The following is a 21,698-nucleotide window of genomic DNA, read 5'->3' on the forward strand; positions in this document are numbered from 1 at the left end:
GCCAGAGAAGGCTAAATGTCTCATGAAACTGCAGTTCCCAGAATCCCCTAGCACTGAGCCAGAGCAATCAAAGCAGTCTCAAACTGGATTACTTCTGCAGTGTGTTTTGGGCCCTCTCTAATATATTTGAGAACGTGGGAAATGCACTCATCCCTCCACTTTTGCGGCTTTGGGTATTATCCACGGATTTTATTAATAGGTGTTCTCTAGGAATATCTAGGTCCTCCAGCACAATTCTATGGTCAATATCTGGCAGATGTTGACCACAGAGTTGCACTGGAGGACCTAGAGAAATCTCCCTGGAAGCCAAGACGATCAAACTAAAGCTGTCGTACTTTGGCCCCATCATGAGAAGACTCATTGGAGAAGGCAATAATGCTAGGAAAGGTAGAAGGTAACAGAAAGAGAGGAAGAGCCCATGCCAGATGGATGGATTCAATCAGGGAGGTCACAGGCACTGACCTGGCAGGACCTGAACAGAGGAGCAGAAGACGGGGAGATGATCTCATTGCCTATACTCCAGAACCTGGAGGGGGAAATGCAAATACTTCTGCTCCCAAGCATTTCGGATAAGTTAGAAAGAAGGATTTCTCCGATCTTGGATCAAACACTGATCAGAATAGGGACTGCAGTCAAGAAATCAGAATAAGTCTAGGAATGGGAAGGGCAGCCATGAAGGAACCAGAAATATCCTAAAGAGTAGAGAGAGAGATTAAGGCCCAAAACACACTGCAGCAATAATCCAGTTTGATATCGCTTTAACTGCCCAGGATCAGTGCTAGGGAATCCTGGGAATTGTAGTTTATTGTGGCACCAGAGAGAAGGCTCAATGCCCCACAGTTCCCAGGATTCCCTAACACTGAGGCAGGGCAGTTAAAGCGGCCTCAAAGTGGATTATTTCTGCAGTGCGTTGTCTTGCTCAACCTTGATGGACCTGTTTGATGGTTTGCTCCAAAGTGAAACACAGCAGGAAGGAAGGCGATCTGGGGCTGGACTGTTCCACTCTGAGAAACGGGGGAGCCTCCTCCCTTGAGTTCCCAGGCAAAGCAGAGGAGGGTGTTTCATTCCCCCTCCCGCCGCCATTTTGGTGCCTTCCAAAGGAGGAGGAGGCGGCGGAGGCTGGGAAGCGTCGGTTGAAGAAGAAGAAGAAGAAGAGGCTCTTCTTTTTGAAGCCATTGGATTAAGCAAAGGCGGCTCAGAGTCAGGATGGTGCAGAGCCTGGACCTGGGCAGCCGGGAGGAGGGCAAGCTCTGGCACCGAAAGCCCTCCCCGACAACGCTCCAGGGGTAAAACAGCCAGGTTTCTATAAGCGTTGGCTGCCTTCCTTGCCTTGGGAGGCTGGGCGGCAGCAGCAGCAGCAGCAGCCTACTTTGTATTGGGGTGCCTTGCAAAACCCTGAGAGGTTGCTTTTGGGGGAGGGATGATAACTCCCAGAATCCCCCCGCCAGGGTTGAGAAGCTGCTTTTTGAAGGGATAACCACTTCCAGAATCCCCCACCATGGCTAAGAAGTTGCTTTTGGGGGGATTATAACTCCCAGAATCCTCCAGTGTCGCTGAGAAATTGCTTTTGGGGGGATTATAACTCCCAGAATCCCCCACAATGGCTAAGAAGTTGCTTTTGGGGGGATTATAACTCCCAGAATCCTCCAGTGTCGCTGAGAAATTGCTTTTTGCAGGGATGATATCTCCCAGAACCCCCCAGCATGGTTCAGAAGTTGCTTTTTGGAGAGTTGACAGTTCCCAGTATCCTAGAATCCTCCAATATGGCTGAGAAGTTGCTTTTTGGAGGGATGACAACTCCCAGAATCCCCCCACCAGGGTTGAGGACTTGTTTTTTTGGAGGGATGACAAGTCCCAGTATCCTAGAATCCTCCAGTATGACTGAGAAGTTGCCTTTAGTGGTTTGACAACTCCCAGTATCCCATAGGCCTTGCTAGAGGATTCTGGGAGTTGTCATCCCCCCCCCCCCAAAAAAAAGCAACTGCTCAGAGCCCAGGTACGATACTTAAGGTTGCACCTGCACTGCACAAATAATCCACTTTGACACTACTTTAAACTGCCATGCTTCTCTCCTACAGAATCCTGGGATTTGTAGTTTTGTGAGGCACCATCTCTTGGGCAGAAAAGGCTGAAGACCTTCTAAAACTGCAAATCCCAGGATTCCATAGGATGGAGATGCAGCAACTTACAGTGAAGATGCACCCCTTGGTTCAAATCCCAGTTCAGCCATATGAAGCTCTTAAGGTAGATAGATCATCTTGAAAAGTCCCCTGTCAAAGCCTAAACCGCCTTCCAGGGTCGTCATGAGGATAAAATAGCTCCAAAACACACTGCGGAAACAATCCAGTTTGAGACAGCTTTAACTGTCCTGGCTCAGTGCTAGGGAGCTGTGGGAAATGTAGTTTATTGTGGCACCAGAGCTCTCTGACAGAGAAGACATATCTCACAAAACTCAATTTCCCAGAATTCCCTAGCATTGGGCCAGGGCAGTTAAAGGGGTCTCAAACTAGATTATTTCTGCTGTTTGTTTTGGATCGAAGTTTCCTACTTTGTAGGCATTAGGCAGTTTTGTTGAATGTAGTCCTGTCAACAGCATATATATACTGTAGTCATGGTACCTGAATGAAGCCTCTGTGTACCGTCAAGGCAATAGTATGTATAGCATTTTTGCACACTTCTCAGCTAAGGAGACTTATTGTGTGTGTGTGTGTTGTTTGCCTTCAAGTCTTATGGCGACCCTAAAGCAAATCTATCACAGGGTCTTCCTGGCAAGTTTCTTCAGAGGAGGTTTGCCATGGCCTTCCCCTGAGGCTGAGAGAGTGTGACTTGCCCAAAGGGTTTCATGGCTGAGTGAGGACTCGAACCCTGTTGTCCAGAGTTATAGTCCGACGTTCAAACCACTACACCACACTGGCTCTCTTGTTTTTATATATGTGCTGGCATAGTTAAGCCCATGAGCAGACCATTTTTCCAGGCTGGGTGTGGAATATGTGACTGTCCATAAGTTATTGGACTACATTTCCCATCAGTCTTACCCAATGGGCAGGAATTAGCAAGAAAACCACATTTCCCTTGCCATTCATAGATATGGGAACCCATCAATGTAATAAGCAGTCTAAGGACTTATTAATAGTTTAACAATTCCATATGGAGGTTGAATATGTCCTAGGTTCTTGGTTTCCTATATACAGTACATTAAATTTTGCAGGCAGCCTGATTCTGTGAAGAGCTGGAGCCAGCTGTCTATTCATTTCTGTGGTCTATTATGCAGTAGATATAACTGCATAATAGTATTCTGCTTACTTCTTTCCCCCCCCCACAGAGTCATCATCAATATTATCCACAGCACCACAGGCTACCATTCCAAAACAATACGTTTTCTGAATGTGGCTTTCGACAGTTCGGGAGACTCCCTCCTTGCTGGAGACCATCAAGGGAATATTTATGTTTTTGAACTGCTGGGCAACAGGTAGGAAATTTTATCTCGTTCATCTTTTACCTAACTCTTGCTTTGGAAGATTGAACCTGTATATGCCTGTTTTAAACAGCAAGTGAAAGGCTAAACTCTCCCTCATAACCTAGAGAGCTCTTGTAGCACCTTTGAGACTAAGTAAAAGAAAGAAATTGACAGCATGAGCTTTCATAGACTTCAGTCTCCTTCTTCAGATGCATCTGAAGAATTAGATTGAAGTCCGAAAACTCATGCTGCCAATTTCTTTCTTTCACTTAGTTTCAGAGGTGCTACAAGATCTCTGTACATGCTGATTCTATAGACTAACACTGCTATATCTTTGAACTCTCCCTCATAAGTTCCTGTTCAATTTTTTGCATATGCACAACACTGTCTAGAGATGTATTATATCTTGAATGTCTCAGGTGTTTTGGACCATCTCCCAGGATTCCTGCCTGTTGGCCAAATTAACTGGAGCTTCTGGGAGCTGAAGTCCAAAACACATGGAGGATGAAAGTGTGGGAATCACTGGTCTAAACAAAATTCATGGTGATCATACCTAGGGCTCATCTACATTTGCCAAAATACTCCAAGTATTCTGGCCTCAAATTTCCCCTTTACTTTCTGCAGATTTTCAGCAAACAATGGGTAGATGACTTCGTACACAATCCTTGTGAGCTGACTACTGCTATGAGTGCGAATTGCTCTGAGCTCAGAACAATGTTTCCAGCCACTTTATGAATTCCAACCATGTTCCTGCCATGTTATCAAAACACACTGCAGAAGTAAACCACTTTGATACCGCTTTAACTGTCCAGGTTCAATGCTAGGAAATTCTGAGAACAGTAGTTTTGTGAGACATTTAGCCTTCTCTGATAGAGAGCTCTGGTGCCACAATAAACTACAATTCCCAGGACTCCTTGCCACTGAGACAGGGCAGTTAAAGCAGTCTCACACTGGATTATTTCTGCAATGTGTTTTGGACCAATGATGGACACCTTCCTCTAACCTGACGTGTGCCCACAAAGCGACCTGGCAGAGACACTTGCGGGGACCATGTGGGAAAGGAGCCAACCATCATCACTGCGGTTTGCTCTGGGTTTTCTGACAAACCAAGAGCAAAAGGTAAATGCAGGACAAGGGATGGAAACCCCAAATTGGGTTTGGACACTGTCAAAACAAACAGACCAGACCTAATTCAGGGTTTGAGGTCTGTGTAATGTAAAAAGTGCACATTGAGCCTTCAGGGAATTTGGGGATCATAGGTAATGTAGGCAAGCCCTTAGACTAGAGAGTCTTACCTTTTTGAGAATCACTCTGCCATGATTTTATTGTGCTTTACAGAAATAATTCTCATTTGTACATATAGGTTCAAGCTGGTTCAACGAACAGCACAAGCTTGTACTGCTTTGGCATTTAACCTCCGAAGGAAGACAGAATTCCTTGTGGCTTTGGCCGATTATTCCATTAAATGCTTTGATACAGGTAATAAACACTTTTTTGAAAATGCTGCTGCAGTCCTTCATTTCACTGATTCACTTTGCTGTAAAACAGAACTTGGGAATGTTTGACTCTAGCACTGAACTACAACTCCCACAATCTTCTATCAGTGGATTTACTGGCTTTGGCTTCTGGGAGTTGAAGTTTAAAACATTAGGAAGGCCAGAAGTTTCTCACTCTTGGTATAAAACATCCTACACTTGCTAGGCAGACAAGCATTTTTTCATTCTGATGATAAAACTAGACCTTCTGGATATTCTTTGTGTCAATGTAGATTCCAGAGAACTTGTTAGTTGGATGAGAGGACATGATTCTTCAGTGTCTTCAATCTCAGTTCATGGTTCTGGTAGATATGCCATCACATCATCTGCAGATACAGCCCAGCTGTGGGATCTTGACACATTTCAGCGAAAAAGAAAGTTGAATATCCGTCAGTCTGTGGGTATCCAGAAGGTGAGTTCTAAGAAACTACTGTTTTAACATCCAGGCTCACAAATGTAGAAAAATTAGATAGATAGATAGATAGATAGATAGATAGATAGATAGATAGTGTGTAAATGTTGCTGGCTGACCACTTCTGATTTTATTATGGGGGCAGAGTGTGTGTGAAAAAAAATAAGGCATGGGAGCAAAAAAATGGCTTTTTTTCCAACATACATATTTTTTTCCAATAAGCAGACATCAGGAGGGACTTGAAAAATGTTGTTGGGGAATACACTTTGCCTACCCATGCTTCATTACAAGAATGAAGAACATGTGGTCATGCAGACATTGTTGAACTACAACTCCCATCACTTGTAGCTTTGCTTGGGTTGATCAATGCTGATGGGAGGCATTATCCAAGAACCATTTCTCACTGCTGCCTTACTATTTACGTTAGTAGTCTTCATCCTTTCAAACCTCTGTCCCACCTTTAGCCTGAACTTATACTTGGGGACTCACTTCTTCAGTTCCTTGCCATATATTTGTATGGTGGTAGAGATGTGGCATTTTTCTGCAGGCTACTAGTGTTCCACATCCATCAGCTGAGGACCTGTGACCTAAATCGGGGACCTTGCTCTCTGCAGAGGCTGCTTCAGTTATATTCTTTACTCAGTCTGCTTTAAAAAAAAAAAACCTCTATAGCAGCAGGTAGGTTGGTGGAATCCTAAATGCAGTACAAAGAAGCCTTCCCAGGCATTGCATAATTGTCGCTTACCATCTGATGTTCTTTTAGTGCCTGTTTATCAAACCATTTCCTGTATTGCTATGTATTGTATTTGTATTATCCTACTTGAGAGTATATATTTTCCCTGGATGAAGATTAACCTTCCATTTTGAAGCCAACCCCTCCCTCCAGTCCATCTGCCTTGGTCCAGGCCTCGGAGGTAGAGAGGAACTGCTGGACCTCTTACCCTCTCCCTCCACCACTCCCTTCTCCTTCTGTGTCATGTCTTTTTAGATTGTAAGCCCGAGGGCAGGGAACCGTCTAACTAAAAAGATTGCATGTACAGCGCTGTGTAAATTTACAGCGCTTCATAAATAAAGGTTAATAATAATAATAATAATACAAAGAGGGGCCAGATGCTGGCTGGAGGAGGCAGAAAATACAAAGAGGGGAAAAAACATCTTTCACTGTGCTCTGCCCTCTGTGCCAAAATCACCTCCTTGTAGTGCAACTAGGCTTGAATACATTGTGGAGGCATTTTTCTAGCCCCTTGACTTCATAGGAGAGGGCAGTGCTGGATGTGGCTTTAATTCCATCCACTGTTGATATCCACCATTGTAAGGTGACCCTTAGGGAACCCTGTTCACTAGCTAAAACAATTTCCTCAATTATCTACTATGCAAACCAGACTAAGCATTTACAAAAAGGGAGGCAGTAATTAATGGCTTACTCAAGTTATTATTGTATAGAGCTTGCTTAAGAATATAAGAGTCTTGTTGGATCAGATCAAAGACCTGTCTGGGCCAACATTCAGTTCTCATAATAGCCAACTGGTTGCTTTCTGAGGACTTGCAAGAAATACATGAATGTAGTAGCACCCTCCATTTCACATTGTTCAGCAACTGATATATAGAGGTACACTGCTGATCATATGGGAGGTGATTTCTATCTAGCCTGACTAGTATCCACTGACACCCCCTTAACATCCAGGAATTTAGCTAATCCCCTTACAAGAATGTAAGAAAGACAACATTAGGCCTGTCTGATTTTCTGAAGTAATTATTTTCAGACAGGGCATGGCTATGAGATACACACTCAAGCCCTGCCTGGTATACCTCACTTACTTACCTACTTACTTACTTAATTTTTTTCCTGCTCTTTTCCCAGGAATGGGACTCAGACCAGCTTCACAGCATTAAAAAAACAGTACAATTTAAAACATTTTTTTTTAAAAAAGGTACATTAAAAAGAATTTTTAAACTGGTCCAACATCCCAGCCTGTCCTTACAGCAATTCCTTAAACGCCTGTGTGAACAGGTAGGCCTTCACCTGCCGGCGGAAGGCTATCAAGGAAGGAGCCATTTTGATCTCCTGGGCAGTGAGTTCCAGAGTCAAGGGGCAGCCACCGTAGAAGGCCCTCTCTCCCATCCCCAGCAACCATGTTTCTGATGGTGTTGGGACGGAGAGAAGGACTTCTCCAAAGGATCTCAGAGTCCGGACCGGTTCATACCAGGAGAAACGGTCTGCCACATAATGTAGACCTGAGCCATCTAGGGCTTTGTAGGTAATAACCAGCACCTTGAATTGTGCCTGGAAACAAACTGGCAGCCAATGAAGCTGTTTCAACAGGGTTGTATGGTTTCTGTAATCTGCCCCTGTTCACAGCCTGCCAGCAGCTCTTTGAACCAGCTGAATTTTCCAAACACTTTTCAAAGGCAGCCCCATATAGAGCCAATTACAGTAATCCAAACAGAATGTAATCAAGGCATGTACCACCATGGGCAGATCTGGTTTCTCAAGGAATGGGCGCAGCTGGTGCACATGTTTTAAATGATATCTCTGTTGCCTGGGGATTCTGGCATTTATAATCCAAAATAGTTACTTTTTCAAGCACTGATCCCTTGTTTCTCAAATTCAGGACCCGTTTATTGGATTTCTAGTATTTGTATTTATTGCAACTCATCTAAATTTATCAGGTTGTTGAAATGAGACTACATTTAGTTCAGATTAGAACATTTTAACTTTTTAGAAGTTCAAATATAATCTTAATTATAGTGTAGAAATCTGCTAGCTTTAAAAGTAACTTCGGTTTTTCTTCCCTGTGCTTTCAGGTATTCTTTCTTCCACTGAGTAACACTATTATAAGCTGCTTTAAAGATAACTCTGTGTTCGCCTGGGAGTTTGATACCCTTTGCTGCAAGTACCAGCTGCCTTCTCCAATAGAAGGTTCTGCCTTGCGTTATAAAGTTTTTGCTGTTACACGGTACGTTATGATCTTCAGGGATACAGCTCTTGTTTCAGTTTACCTTAATCTATGCTGCAGGGTCCAATGTTGGGGAAAGGTAGGTTATAAAGTAAATAAATAAAAATCCAGAGTGTGAATTATTTTTAATAACTTTTATTTTTATTACTACTATATTTTTTATAGATGTCTTGTTTCCTCTGAGTTCTTTTTAGAATATTTTGAAATTAAGGTCCAAACTAGACTCATTGCCATGCTCACATCTGACAATTGCAGAAATGGAAGTGTATCTAATGCAGTGCACCCTTCCCTTACGCGGAGATCCGTTCGCCCCCCCCCCCCCCATAAAGGGAAAAAACGTGTATACTCGAGCCCCATTAGAAGTAATGGGGCTCACACCCTCAGCATACCACAAAGAACATGCCCCATTACTTCTTCCTGGCATGCCAAGGCTTCTGCCGCAGGCTTCCAGCATATGCTGGAAGTCGTGTAAGCTACGCCTGCATATAACGCAGGCTCAAACTGGATTATTTCTGCAATGTGTTTTGGACCAATGACTCTGAATTCCCCAGATAGGATTAGCACTGTAGTCCCCCAAAGATACCTTTTCCAAGTTCTGGTCTCATGTTGCCCTTGCACATAAAGAGAAACACTAGGGCTGTATCTAGGGATGCCATATCCCGCCTGGGGGCGGGACTTTCCCGGTTTGGGGTGGGTCCGCACGGTCCCGCCCCGGTTTGGCCCCGCCCCCGGGACACCCCCCCTGCGACGGACGCCAGGCAGGGAAAGAAGCCTCGCATGAGTGAGGCCCCTTCCCTGCTTGGCCTCCGCAGCCGAGGGAGGTGGCCTGGCTCTCCTCCCTCTTTCCAGGCCTCTGTGAAGGCCAAGCCTCCACAGAGGCCGGGAAAGGGAGGGGGCCGCCCGCGATCGCGGCGATCGCGGGCGCTCTCCTCCTTCTTTCCCGGCCTCTGTGAAGGCCAAGCCTCCATAGAGGCCGGGAAAGGGAGGGGGCCGCCCGCGATCGTCGCGGGTGCTCTCCTCCCTCTTTCCCGGCCTCTGTGAAGGCCAAGCCTCCACAGAGGCCGGGAAAGGGAGCGGATTCCTTCTCCACTTGGGCTCCGTGAACGGAGCCCAAGTGGAGAAGGAACCCTCGCTGAGCGGAGGGATTCTTTTCCCCTTGGGCTCCGTTGGCAAAAACGGAGTCCAAGGGGAAAAGAATGCCTCCCTGGGGGAAGATTCCTTCTCCGCTTGGGCTCCGTGAACGGAGCCCAAGCGGAGAAGGAATCCTCCGCTCAGCGAGGCTCTTTTTCAAATGTAGGACCCAAAAAAATAGGTCCTACATTTGAAAATTTTGTCCTACATTTGTCCCGGTTTGGAGGCCCTGACTAATGGCAATCCTAGCTGTATCTACACTGCATAATTATTGAGCTTTGACACTGCTTTAACTGCCAAGGTTCAATGCTATGCAATTCTGGGATTTGGAGTTTTGTTAATATTTAGCCTTCTCTGTCAGAGAGCTTTGGTGCCACAACAAACTACAAACCCTAGGATTCCACAGGATGGAGCCATGACAAATTGCATTAATTCTGCAGTGCGGCAGCAGACTTAAGTCAGTTTCTTTCCATTTTGCCCCAGCTCAGTCAAGGGAGGATATTCCTGTCACATAAAGCATAAAGTGTGAGAGAGTCTTTGCTTGCTGAGGCATATATTGAAGCTATAAAACTTTTGCAATGTTTGTGTTTACATCCAGTTCCTTATCAGAGGGCCAAATGTTGTTGTGAGGTTTTATTTTAGTAATGACTAATTAGAAGCTTTTCTGTCCCTAGCTAAAGATGTTTGGGGTTGAGCTGGGATTTTTAGTATGCTAAGTGTATTCTCAGCCACCTCAGGGCTGAGTTAATGTTTTGTTTCATGGGGTAGATTTTGAATTTCTCTTGGCTGTAATCTTCTACATCAGAATGAGCCAAAAACAGACCGCACCTGTGTTTGCAACTTGCCAGTGGGACTTCTGAAAAGATATGCATAAGATTGTATGAATTATGATTTTTACTGTCATTTGCTGTATTTTAATTTGGGCATGAAGGGTTTATTGTATTCTGCATTGCTTTGAGTGCCCAGTCTGAGCTAAGTTTGATTAAATAAATAAAATGATTAAATTTCCTGATTCAGCAAATATGATGATGAATTTGAAAACTATCAATATGGAGGCTCATCAGAAAGGAGATATTACAGGTGGTTGGTTTAATATCAACTGTGTCTTTTATTTTTATTTTTTTCCTGGTGATCCAGAGATGGTCGTGTTCTTGCAGCCGGCGGGAAATCAAACTATCTACATTTGTGGTGTTTGGAGTCGAAACAGCTACTAAGAATAATCCAGATGCCAACCAAAGTGCGAGCTGTTCGCTACCTAGAATTTCTTCCTGATAGCTTTGATGCTGGTTCGAATCAGGTTGGTAAGACCATTTGAAAAAAGAAACAGGTGTGTTCACTTACCTGTTGGAAGCAGATGCTTCCTGCTTTTTTTATTTCTTCCTTAAATAAAAAGTGACAGCTTCTCTGTTACGTCCAAAAATATTTACTTCTTAGGAGTGGAAAAATTAAATGTCCTCCTCTTAAGCAGTAGCAATATGGAAACTTGGACCCTCCACATGTTTTGAACAATAACTCACAAGCTCCAGCCAACATTTATTATTATTATTATTATTAACCTTTATTTATAAAGCGCTGTAAATTTACACAGCGCTGTACATACAGTCTTTTTAATTAGACGGTTCCCTGCCCTCAGGCTTACAATCTAAAAAGACACGACACAAAAGGAGAAGGGAAAGGTGGTGGGGAAGGGGCCTCTCTAGTAGGATAATACATATAAAATACATAGCAATACAGGAAATGATTCAAGAAAACAGACAACAAAAGAACAACAAAAAGCAAATGACAATTACGCAATGCCTGGGAACGCTTCTCTGAACAGGATGGTCTTCAGCTCCGTTTTGAAGTTGGTTAAAGAAGAGATGGCTCTTGTTTGCAAGGGAAGAAGGTTCCAGGAGTGAGGGGCAGCGAGTGAAAAGGGGCAAATCCGAGATGGGGCAGAGGAAATCCTGGGCTGGGACAGCAGACCTTGACTACCAGAACAGAGGGTCCTAGTGGGAAGGTGAGAAGAAATAAGGTCTGATAAGTAAGGAGGGGCCAGCCCATGGAGGGCTTTAAACGTGGACAGCAGGAGCTTATACTGAATACGAAAAGGGAGGGGGAGCCAGTGAAGGGATGCCAACACAGGAGAGATATGGTCACAGTGGTGGGCAGATGTGATAATGCGTGCAGCTGAATGCTGGACAGAAATTAAAGAACGGAGGTGAGAAAGAGGAAGCCCAGCCAGGAGGACGTTACAGTAATCAAGTCGTGAGACCACTAAGGCATGGACCAGGATCTTGGCAGTAGAGGCGGAGAGATATGGTCAGATTTTGGCAATGTTGTATAAAAAGAATCTACAAGCCTTGGCTGTGGTCTGGATCTGAGGGGTACACGACAGAGAAGAATTAAAGATAAAACCAAGACTGCGGGCTTGCTGGACTGGTTGAATAGAAATGTTGTCCACAGAGACAGAAAAGGAGTGTTGAAGGGTGGGCTTAGGAGGAAAGACAAGAAGCTCCGTCTTGGACATGTTGAGCTTCAAACGTCGATGGCGCATCCACTACGAGACAGCTGTGAGGCAAGACAAAACTTGCTGTTCAAGCCTTGGAGAAAGGTCAGGGGTGGAAAGATACAACTGGGTGTCATCGGCATACAGATGGTAGGAAAAACCAAAAGAGCTAATGAGTTTACCTAAGAACAGTGTGTAGAGAAAAAACAGAAGGAGACCCAGAACAGAGCCCTGAGAAACACCCACAGATAAGGGAACAGAGGATGAAGTCTGTCCACCTGCAACCACTGCAAAAGATCTGCCAGACAAATAAGATCTAAACCAGTCAAGAACAGAGTCTGAGAACCCAAGGTCGGAGAGTATGTCAACTAGGAGACAGTGATCAACGGTGTCAAAGGCTGCAGACAAATCAAGAAGAATGAGAACAGAGTAAAGGCCATTTGCCTTGGCCCGTAAAAACTCATTTGAGATCTTAGTGAGAGCTGTCTCTGTGGAATGCTTTGGGCGGAAACCAGACTGAAAGGGATCAAGAATGGAGTTGGCTTCGAGAAACTCAAAACAGCGAGAATAAACAACGCGTTCCAAAACCTTAGAAAGGGAAGAAGAGAAATCGAACGATAGCTAGACAAAGAGGAGGGGTCAAGAGAAGGTTTTTTCAGAATTGGGGAAATGAGAGCATGTTTGAAGTCTGAAGGGAAGGAGCCTGTAGAGAGAGAGAGATTGAAGATATGGAGAAGCGAGGGCAGAAAAGAGGGAGCTACAGAAATTAAAAGACGAGTAGGAAGTGGATCAAGAGGACAGATTGCAGGTTTGCAAGAGTTCAGAAGTGTAGATAGTTCATCCAAAGAAGCAGGAGGAAACACAGAAAATTTTTTAAGCGAGGGCAATAGAAGATTAAGAGCAGAACATAAGTAGTAGTAAGGGATTGTGGGACCTATAGTACAGAATAGCCTACCTGTGGTTCCTAACTTGGAAGGAAGCATGCCTAGAGCTAGGACGACAGAGATACTGTCGGCAACATCCTTTGAGACTGGGTTTTTCTGTTATGACTCTGTGTTGATGTTGCTTGAATGATCTAACCACTGTCGTTGTTGGTTGCCTGTGTGGTTACTTTCCCCAGCAGACAATGATTAGAAGAGTAGCTCAAAGCTTCAAAAAGTTTCTCTGTGGGACTACAACTCCCAAAATGCTCCAGCTTACATGGCCATGCTGACTGGAACATTCTTGGAGTTGCAGTTTTTTAAAAAATGAATAATAACCTTGCAGAACTCTAATCCATCTTCATTTCAAGGTTCAACTTGACTCTGCACAAGACCTCCTCTTACTCTGATTCTGCATATGGTTACTCATGAACCTGACCAGGTTCAGGAATTTTTTAAGGAGCTGGACTCATTTTTCATAATGCATTTGGTCTTGCACTGTCAAGCTGTGCTACAGCCAGTGCCGTATAGTGGTTAAGACTGTTGGATGGAGATTGGGAGAGCCAAGCTCAGATTTCCAGTCAGCCGTGAATCTCACTTGGGTGGCTTTATTATTATTATTATTATTAACCATTATTTATAAAGCGCTGTAAATTTACACATTTATACTAGCTGTTATCCTCAACTTCACCTGTCCTAAGATGAAGTTAAAAAGAACCTCCTATACCACCTCAAGATTCTTCAAGAAAAGGTGGGGAATGAATTGTAATAAAAAGAAAAGAAGAATCCTTGCTCAATTAAATTAAATTAAATTAAAAACAAACTGGAGATGTTTTTGTTAGCAGTAGTAATAGTTAAATTATTTTGGAGATATCGTTCTGATCCTTCCCATTATTATTTAAAGCTCTTTTGGCAAAGTTGTTGTTAAGAAGAAGTTATAAGAATATAAAATAAAAATGTTTTGGATCACTTCAGCATGCAATGAAAAAAATGCATGCCTTTAATTCATCAGGAAAGGTGGGGAGTACATGAGGTGAACTAAGTATGTACGCAAATAATATACTCTTTTCTTTGCTCTCTAGGTTCTTGGTGTGCTGAGCCAGGATAATATCCTGAGATTTATCAACATCCGGACATGTAAGCTTCTCTTTGAAGTTGGCAGTCAAGAAGGGATTAGTGTAGTTGCTCTGAGCCCTAATGGAAGATATGTTGCAGCAGTCATGGACAATGGCAGCCTTAATATATACAGCATCCAAGCTCTGACCCAAGAAATAAATAAGGTAAAGTTTTACAGTTAAATGAGAAGCACAAGCCTGCTTTAATGTAATGTGTCTGAGAATTTTTCTCAAATGGAGGTGGGGTGACAGGGCAGCCCTCCAGTTGCTTTTAGACTACAACTCCCATGAATCAGCACCATTGGCTGTGCAGACTTTGGCTGATGGGCATTGCATTTCAGCAATATCTGGAGGGCCACATGTTCCATGCCTTGACCATTCAGGCTACTGAGAACTCATAATTCGTACTGTATTACTGTCAAGTTCTCATGCATTCCACACGTGCAAGGGAGAAAGTCAGAAGTTAAGATCAGCCTTTAGTTGGTTATTGGTCTCTAACATTGTATTCCAAGTTTATAATAACTAGAAATGTGTTGTTTAAAAAAACTTAAGGCCTAGGTCAAACTCCAGGAATAGTCTTTAAATAGCTAATCACATACTCTAGTTGGACAGTTTTGTGCTAAAAATGGCAGGGTATTGCAGGAGAGTCAGGGTTCTGAAAAATGGCTTGCTGAGGAAGGTGAAAAAGAACCCAGGACCTACCAAAGTTGCCCATCTCTGATTTGGACAGACCTTCTCCAACATGATGCCTTTCAGATGTGTTAGACTGCAACCCCCTTCATCCCCAACCCACATGATTAATGACCCAAATTGGAGAAGGCCAGTCTGTAGGGCTATCCATATTATATACTCAGCTAGAGAACCTGGTTTTTGGGTTTGTTTTATGATGCTGGCTAGGGTTGTTGGATGTTATAATCCAGCCTGTCTGATAGAAGTGTAGACGGTGGTGAAGAACATATGACAGTTCTGGGCTCAAAAAGAAACTGAAAGGATATCTAATTGCATCCACACTAGAGAAGGACTTAATGTGTAATTGGAGTGGTTTTAATGAATTCCTTGACTCTTGTGCTTTTCAGCCTCCTCCACCTCTGTTCAGAGTGATTGAAGAATCCAAATCCAAGTTTGACACAGACAAACTTACAGTGCGAGTGGCCTCTGGAATCTCAGAGAAGCCGTGGAAATCAAAAGCGGGTAAAATCCAAACAAAGGTGTTGAGACCACAGCCAGACTTATCACATGAGGATAAAGAGGTAGGAACTCGTGCCAATTCCAGGCTCAAAAATAAACTGAAAGTATACCAAACTTCATCCACACTAGAGAAGAATTAAAACAGAGGTGCCATACAAACAGTTAGCACAGTACTACAGTATTTTTCCATGACCAGACGCTCTTAGTGTTCATTCATAAGTTTTCTCTTGGTAGGTTTAACCTGGTTTATTGCTTCCTGATGAGCATGGCTGGGGGTTTAGTGATTAAAAGCTTCATTCATTGCTCCTTAGACATCTTTTCTGAATTTCTCCATTGTTCGTTGCTGTTTCTACTGGCTGCGGGGAGATGGTTTAATTACTGATTACATTTAATCTATTTATTTCTTTCCCTCCTTCTTTAAAAACAAATAGTAAAGAATTATTAATTCACTGGATAATAAAGAAAAATGTGAACAGAAATCACATTTCCTTCCCTCAAGAAATGAAACTGACATTGGGGCAATTTAGAGGCTATTCATCACGAAAGCACCACTTGTATTTACCAAGAACCAATAAATTAAGGTCTGAGCTATTACACAAAAAGGTGGAGTATAAATCAAATAAAAATAGCAAAAGCTCTTCAGAGCCACATTTAAATTTTTGTCTCCCACATGGTTGCACTGAATTGTGTCAACATTTGAATCTTGAAGTGACTGGCTCAATTTGCCTGCAGTGTAGGACAGTCTCGAATCTATTCATCTAGATGTAGGAAAACAAGGACTATGGATACTACACTGCAGAATGAATGCAATTTGACACTGCTTTAATTGCCATGGCTCAATGCTATGGAATTATGGGATTTGTAGTTTTGTGAAATACTTAGCTTTCTCTGTCAAAGAGTTCTGGTGGCACAGCAAACTACAGATTTCAGGATTCCATAGGATGGAGTTATGCAAGAAGAGATCTGACAGGTAAGCCAGCTGTTGGAAAATAAAACACATTTGAAGTAGGCCTATCCAGGCAGTTTTTTAATGATGATTTTTTAAAAAATGAATTTTATATTTAATTACTGTCCTGTGTATTGTAATATAACTATTGCGTAGAGATGCAACTTAATATGTGTGTTTTATGTAATGATTGTGTTTTAACTATGTTGTAACCTGCCTCGAGCCATAAGGAGAGGTGGGCAAGAAATAAAATTATTGTTGTTGTTATTATTATTATTGTAGTTAAAGTGACGTCAAGCATCTTTTAATTCTGTAGTGTGGCAGCAGCCTCAGGCTGCCTTGCCCGCATGCTAGCAATATAGAAACCATGACAGACAATGAAAAAAGGAAGGAAGGAAAATAAAAGAGAGTTTCCTTTTTTCCCCTCCCCATCCCTGCTCTGTGAGGCTTTGGGAGGGTGTTGTTTTATTTTTATTTTTTTATTTTATCTAAAGGACAAGGGAAAATGTGTTTTAAATCAATAGCTGAAAACCAGTAGACACTGAACTATAATAAAGGAATAAAAAATACAAGAGTATATGAAAAGGAGTAACAATTGTAATGAGGCATGGAAATGAATTATGCAAGTTGCAAAAGTCAAAATAGAGGGAAGAGATAGAACAGGTGAGCAAAAGAGTATTGCAGTAGTCACCATGAGATGTAACCTTGTTGGCCCTGTTCTAGAATGAGCTGCCAGACGGATTGAACAAAAAACGGCTCCAGGCTTTGCTGAAAGGATTTGGAGAATATCCAGCAAAATATAGGTGTGTAGAGGCATGTGTCAAAATTAATTTTTCCATTTCTCCCTTTTAAGTCATATTGGTCTGTATCTACGAAACTGCTGTCATTTTTACAGGATGTTTGTGTGGCGCTCTTTACTTCATCTTCCAGAAAATCACTTGGCCTTCAGCAGCCTGTTGGATAAAGGGACCCATTCAGCATTTGTGCACCTTCAGAATGAATATCCTATAAAAAGCAGGAAACTCTTGCGTGTTTTACAGAGGTAAATCAGAATGCCACCAGCTGTTATGCAACTTAGTGGAGTGGGATGCTTACCATACCAGCAATGGGACAAGAACCCCAGAGCTACTGGGAATCATAATCTGACAAAGTAATTTTTCCAACCTCTGGTTGAATTTAACTTAATTTTTATTAGCCAATTACCTTTATTTAGGATGTTGTCTTAGGATGAGTAGTTCCCAACATTTGGTTCTCCATTTGTTTTGTACTTCAGCTCCATGAAGCCCTAGCCAACTTGGCCAACTATCAGGTATTATGGGAACTGAAGTCCAAATCATCTGGAGGACAAAAGCTTGGGAACCCCTGCCTAATACAATATACAAAGGGATCTTGTAGCACCTTTGAGACTAAGAACATTACTCTACGTGACTTAAACTGTGATTACACCAGGAAAGAAGCAGCATTGGCTGTAGTCACTGCATGACAACACTTCTGACTCATAGCTGTACTGTCCCTGACTCAACCGTTTTCATTGATGGGGGAAACCCCATTTGATATACAGTCAGATCCATTCCGGAGTCCCCCACAGATACCAAAATTTGCATATGCTCAAGTCCTGTTTTTCTAAATGGCGACGCAGCATGCATATGACTGCATGCATGCATTACCAGTAAGAAAAATGGGGGACTCCGGAACCATCTGCGAATGGTTAAATCTGTGGATGGCAAGCCACTGATACAGAGGGCAGGGCTGTATACCTTGTTTTTTCTCAGACTGTGAAAGGCTTTCATAGTAAACCAGCATCCTAAATGTGACCCATAAATCAATGCGGTTACAGCCCAAGAAATTTACTATCTCAGCCTGTGCTAGACATTGCTGTGAATGGATTTGTACATGCGCTTGGAACAAGAGATGTTTACCATGAAGTGAGTCTCTGTTATTCTGCTATGGTGAAAGTGTGAAACTGACTGACTAGTCAGTCTTAATTTGTTACACACGAACTAACTTCTCTCAGGGAGAGATGGAGATGGTGAGATGGAAGACTGAGTGTATAAGAGTTGTCAAATACTATTTCAGTCATTTCCAAAGCAGTATGTTCTTCATTACCATTTTCTTAAACAGTTCTTGGACTTCAGAGCATAATTTGCAGGTCAATTCTTGGTTATATGAGATTCTCTTTGACCTTTATTGTCTAAGCAGATGTTTCTCTCTCTGTTAAAAGGACTTTGTCTGCTCTAGCACACTGGTCCACCATCTTTGGTGAGCTGCCTTATGTCCCACTGCTGGCCTTCCCTTTTGTCAAACTCTTCCAAAACAATCAGCTAATCTGCTTTGAAGTAGTTGCTACTGTAATAGGTAAGCAGAACATTTCAAGGAAACAACTACCAGATTTGTGTCATAGTGAGAAATTATCCTCCTTGGTCCACAGATAATATAACTCTTTTCTAGTAGCTCTGTCTCTTTTTGTTGTCAGGAGTAGAATCTGACTAAAATCTGACACACACTGCTGATATTCTAGCTGTAGTCAGTTGATTGATATACATGTCCAAGAGGAAGGTATCAGCAGGAATGGGCAGGACCAAAGGTTGCAAGAAGTGAATAGAGTTACATTAGAATCCTGCTCAACATAAGAGACAAACTGGGAGGGGGCCTCCAAGCAGGATTGCTTCCTAAAAACATAGTTTACAATACTGACAAAAAAGAATGGGATTTCAGACTACCTATTGCACAGATTGTTCTGGAGGATTTAACATCTTAGACATCTGAACGTTTACCTTCAGGATGATGTACTAAAGGATAGACCTTTAGTCTGATCCAGCATGATCCACAACACATTATAATATATAGTGGCATATTTGGCACTTCCGTATTGAGTGTGGATGTTGGTACAAGATCATAAATTCTTGTACTACAAAAATGTTTCAAAGTTTTGATTAACTGTGAACTAGAGTATTTGGAAGTGAAGGTGGAGGAAATGGAATGGAGTACTCTAAATGAGGGCATTCACAAGTGGTGGAGTAGAATGCAAGATGACAGTTCATTCTTATGCTATTTTTAAATAGTAAAATTGTTTTCTGCTTTCCATCTTTTTTCCAGTTAATTGGTGTCAGCACTGGTTTGAGTTTTTCCCCAATCCTCCAGTCAATGTACTTAGTATGGTGGAAAACATCTTGGCACATCACGACAAAGAGTTGCTTCAGCATTTAATGAATTACAATATAACGTCACAGGTAGAAATAAATTCATCCTAGCTTTGAGCATAATAGAACTGCCCTTAAAGACCAGATTGACAACGACCTCCCAGAGGACATTTTCTGCAGCTGCTCCCAATTTATGGAATGGCCTGCCGGATGAGATCCGTCAAATTACCAATCTAGAGAGCTTCAGAAAAGCCATTAAGACGGATCTCTTCCGTAGGCCTTCCCGGAATAAAATACTTGGCCAAAAATAAGACTTCCCATCTATTGAATTCTGTCCATGGTTATTATTTGGATTAATTGGATTTTAGCATGTTAGTTTTAATCTTATATTGTTTAATCTTGCTTTAAGGGGGGGTACTATGTATACATGGATGTATTTTAGCTTGTTGTACGCCGCTTTGATTGCCTGGCAGAAAGCGGGATAGAAATAAAAAGTTTATTTATTATTATTTATTAACTATAGGTGTGTAGATCCATAAAAGGAAAATATTATTCAATTGACAAATTGCCCAGAGGAATAGGTCTAGAGCCATGTCGTTGCCTGACATTCAGTCATGATCGATAGACTTTTAACATGTTCCTAACATGATTTTTTTTTCTCATCCTGGTCCAGAACATGAGACAGTTGCTATCCATAGGCTAGGAGTTATTCTATAAAGAAGACATGTTCACTTCTGCTGTTGTGGGTCTAATTTTCTCGGCATAAATATGTCATGTTTCCTATACTGGAATCATAATTCATTCTAGTACTTTCAGTACCCAGCCATCTCCTAGTGAGCAACTGTTCATTCTTGGCTACTGGGTTGCTTAAACTTTTTGTAGCTTATCAAATCCTTTTAGGTAGATGGTCTAATTAAATTTACCTACTGAGAGGTTGAATGTTATTCTGTAACCTAGGTGGCAGTCCTGAAACTACCTTTTTAGATTGCCATCCTACGCACACTTACCTTGGAGCAACTGAATACAATGAGGTTTACTTTTGGGGAGAGATCTTTAGGTTTGCATCCATTCCTTTGGTGAGATTACACTGGAGAATAGCCCACTATTTCTTCAAAATAAATTATTCTTGTATACTGCTGTTGCAGATTAATTTAATACAGCTCCTCAAAATGCAGCTTGGAATAAATTATTTAATTAAAATAGTTTTATCTTGCTCTTCAGCCAAAAATGCCCTACCAGTTTGAAACAAGACAGTCCTTGCCATACAGGCTCACAAACTAAAATAAACACAAAAAGGACTTGAAAGGGAGAAGGAAGCAGAAAGAAGCACATTCATCCACCAGGGTTAAATAGCAGTCCATAATGAACAACTGGAAACACTTCAGGGACAGAGGCTGGTATTTCTGCAGAGCTGATGCAGTTGTCCTTCGGACATGCCTTTACCATAGCCTGATGGAATGACAATTCACTTGTGTCAATTAAATGAAAAGCCCAATGATGCTGGTCTAACCTAATGGAATGGGCATCCTCATCATCACCCTCTGCTGCAGAGTTTTTCCTTGTTCTTTCAAAGACTGAGAAATTGCTGCCATCAGTTAAAGTAGGGAGGACTGGGATTCCCAGGGAGGCCATCATTTTTGTGAGACAAACTAAAGCATTTGAAAACCATCTTCTTGTGCTCAAGCTCATCTAATGTTGCTGTGGTCAGGTTACAACAACTTCTGATTGATATTATTATTATTATTATTATTATTATTATTATTAACCTTTATTTATAAAGCGCTGTAAATTTTCTCTTCTTACTCTAGGTCTATGCCTGGCCTCTCCTGGAAACAATGTTCTCTGAGGTTCTGACAAGGGAGGAATGGCTGAAGATGTTTGATAATATCTTCTCCAACCACCCTTCCTACTTTTTGATGGTGGTTGCTGCTTACATTATCTGTTCCAGGGCTCCATTGCTTCACTGTAACCAGAAAGAAGACTTTGAGGTACATCCCTTGCTTCATATTTGCATGGCCTACTCCAATTAATGTGCAGGTGCTCTAAGAAAACCCATTATTCTCATAGAGCCAGTGTGGTGTAGTAGTTTGAGCATTGGACTACGAATGGAGATCAGGGTTCAGTTCCCCGCTCAGCCACGAAAATCCACTGGGTGACCTTGAGTGAGTCGCACACTCTCAGTCCCAGAAAACCCTGTGATAGGTTTGCCTTACTGTCACCATAAACTGTAAACGACTTGAAGGCCCACAACAACAACAAAACTTTCTGGTATATTAAAACTAACAGTTTCTAACCAATATGTTAGAACCAGCATCAACCGATGCCCCAAACATGCACACCATCAATATTGTTTTGGTTTAAAAAACTGGTTTGTTGCTTTGGAAGACCTTGGGAATTGTATAAAACCTC

General features: G+C 42.2%; 1 protein-coding gene across 3 annotated transcripts in view; it reads left to right on the top strand.

Moving 5' to 3' along the window:
* The first annotated feature begins 1,174 nt into the window (after window positions 1-1,174).
* The window catches only part of TBC1D31 (TBC1 domain family member 31), a 36,027-nt gene continuing 15,503 nt past the window's right edge, over window positions 1,175-21,698 (top strand). For 2 of the 3 annotated variants that reach the window (XM_089517901.1, XM_089517902.1), the window contains exons 1-13: window positions 1,175-1,286; window positions 3,323-3,469; window positions 4,821-4,936; window positions 5,226-5,404; window positions 8,210-8,361; window positions 10,630-10,789; window positions 13,983-14,180; window positions 15,092-15,265; window positions 16,873-16,952; window positions 17,045-17,191; window positions 18,371-18,504; window positions 19,246-19,379; window positions 21,098-21,277. In XM_089517901.1, coding sequence (XP_089374027.1) covers window positions 1,207-1,286; window positions 3,323-3,469; window positions 4,821-4,936; window positions 5,226-5,404; window positions 8,210-8,361; window positions 10,630-10,789; window positions 13,983-14,180; window positions 15,092-15,265; window positions 16,873-16,952; window positions 17,045-17,191; window positions 18,371-18,504; window positions 19,246-19,379; window positions 21,098-21,277 — 1,881 coding nt within the window. In that variant the 5' untranslated portion in view covers window positions 1,175-1,206. The remainder of the gene's footprint in view (window positions 1,287-3,322; window positions 3,470-4,820; window positions 4,937-5,225; window positions 5,405-8,209; window positions 8,362-10,629; window positions 10,790-13,982; window positions 14,181-15,091; window positions 15,266-16,872; window positions 16,953-17,044; window positions 17,192-18,370; window positions 18,505-19,245; window positions 19,380-21,097; window positions 21,278-21,698) is intronic. The other variant, XM_089517903.1, reaches the window with a different exon arrangement.

The sequence above is a fragment of the Sceloporus occidentalis genome, unplaced genomic scaffold (assembly GCF_023333645.1).
Source record: "Sceloporus occidentalis isolate IW3139 unplaced genomic scaffold, rSceOcc1.0.p SCAF_3, whole genome shotgun sequence".
In the NCBI taxonomy this organism is placed as follows: domain Eukaryota; kingdom Metazoa; phylum Chordata; class Lepidosauria; order Squamata; family Phrynosomatidae; genus Sceloporus; species Sceloporus occidentalis.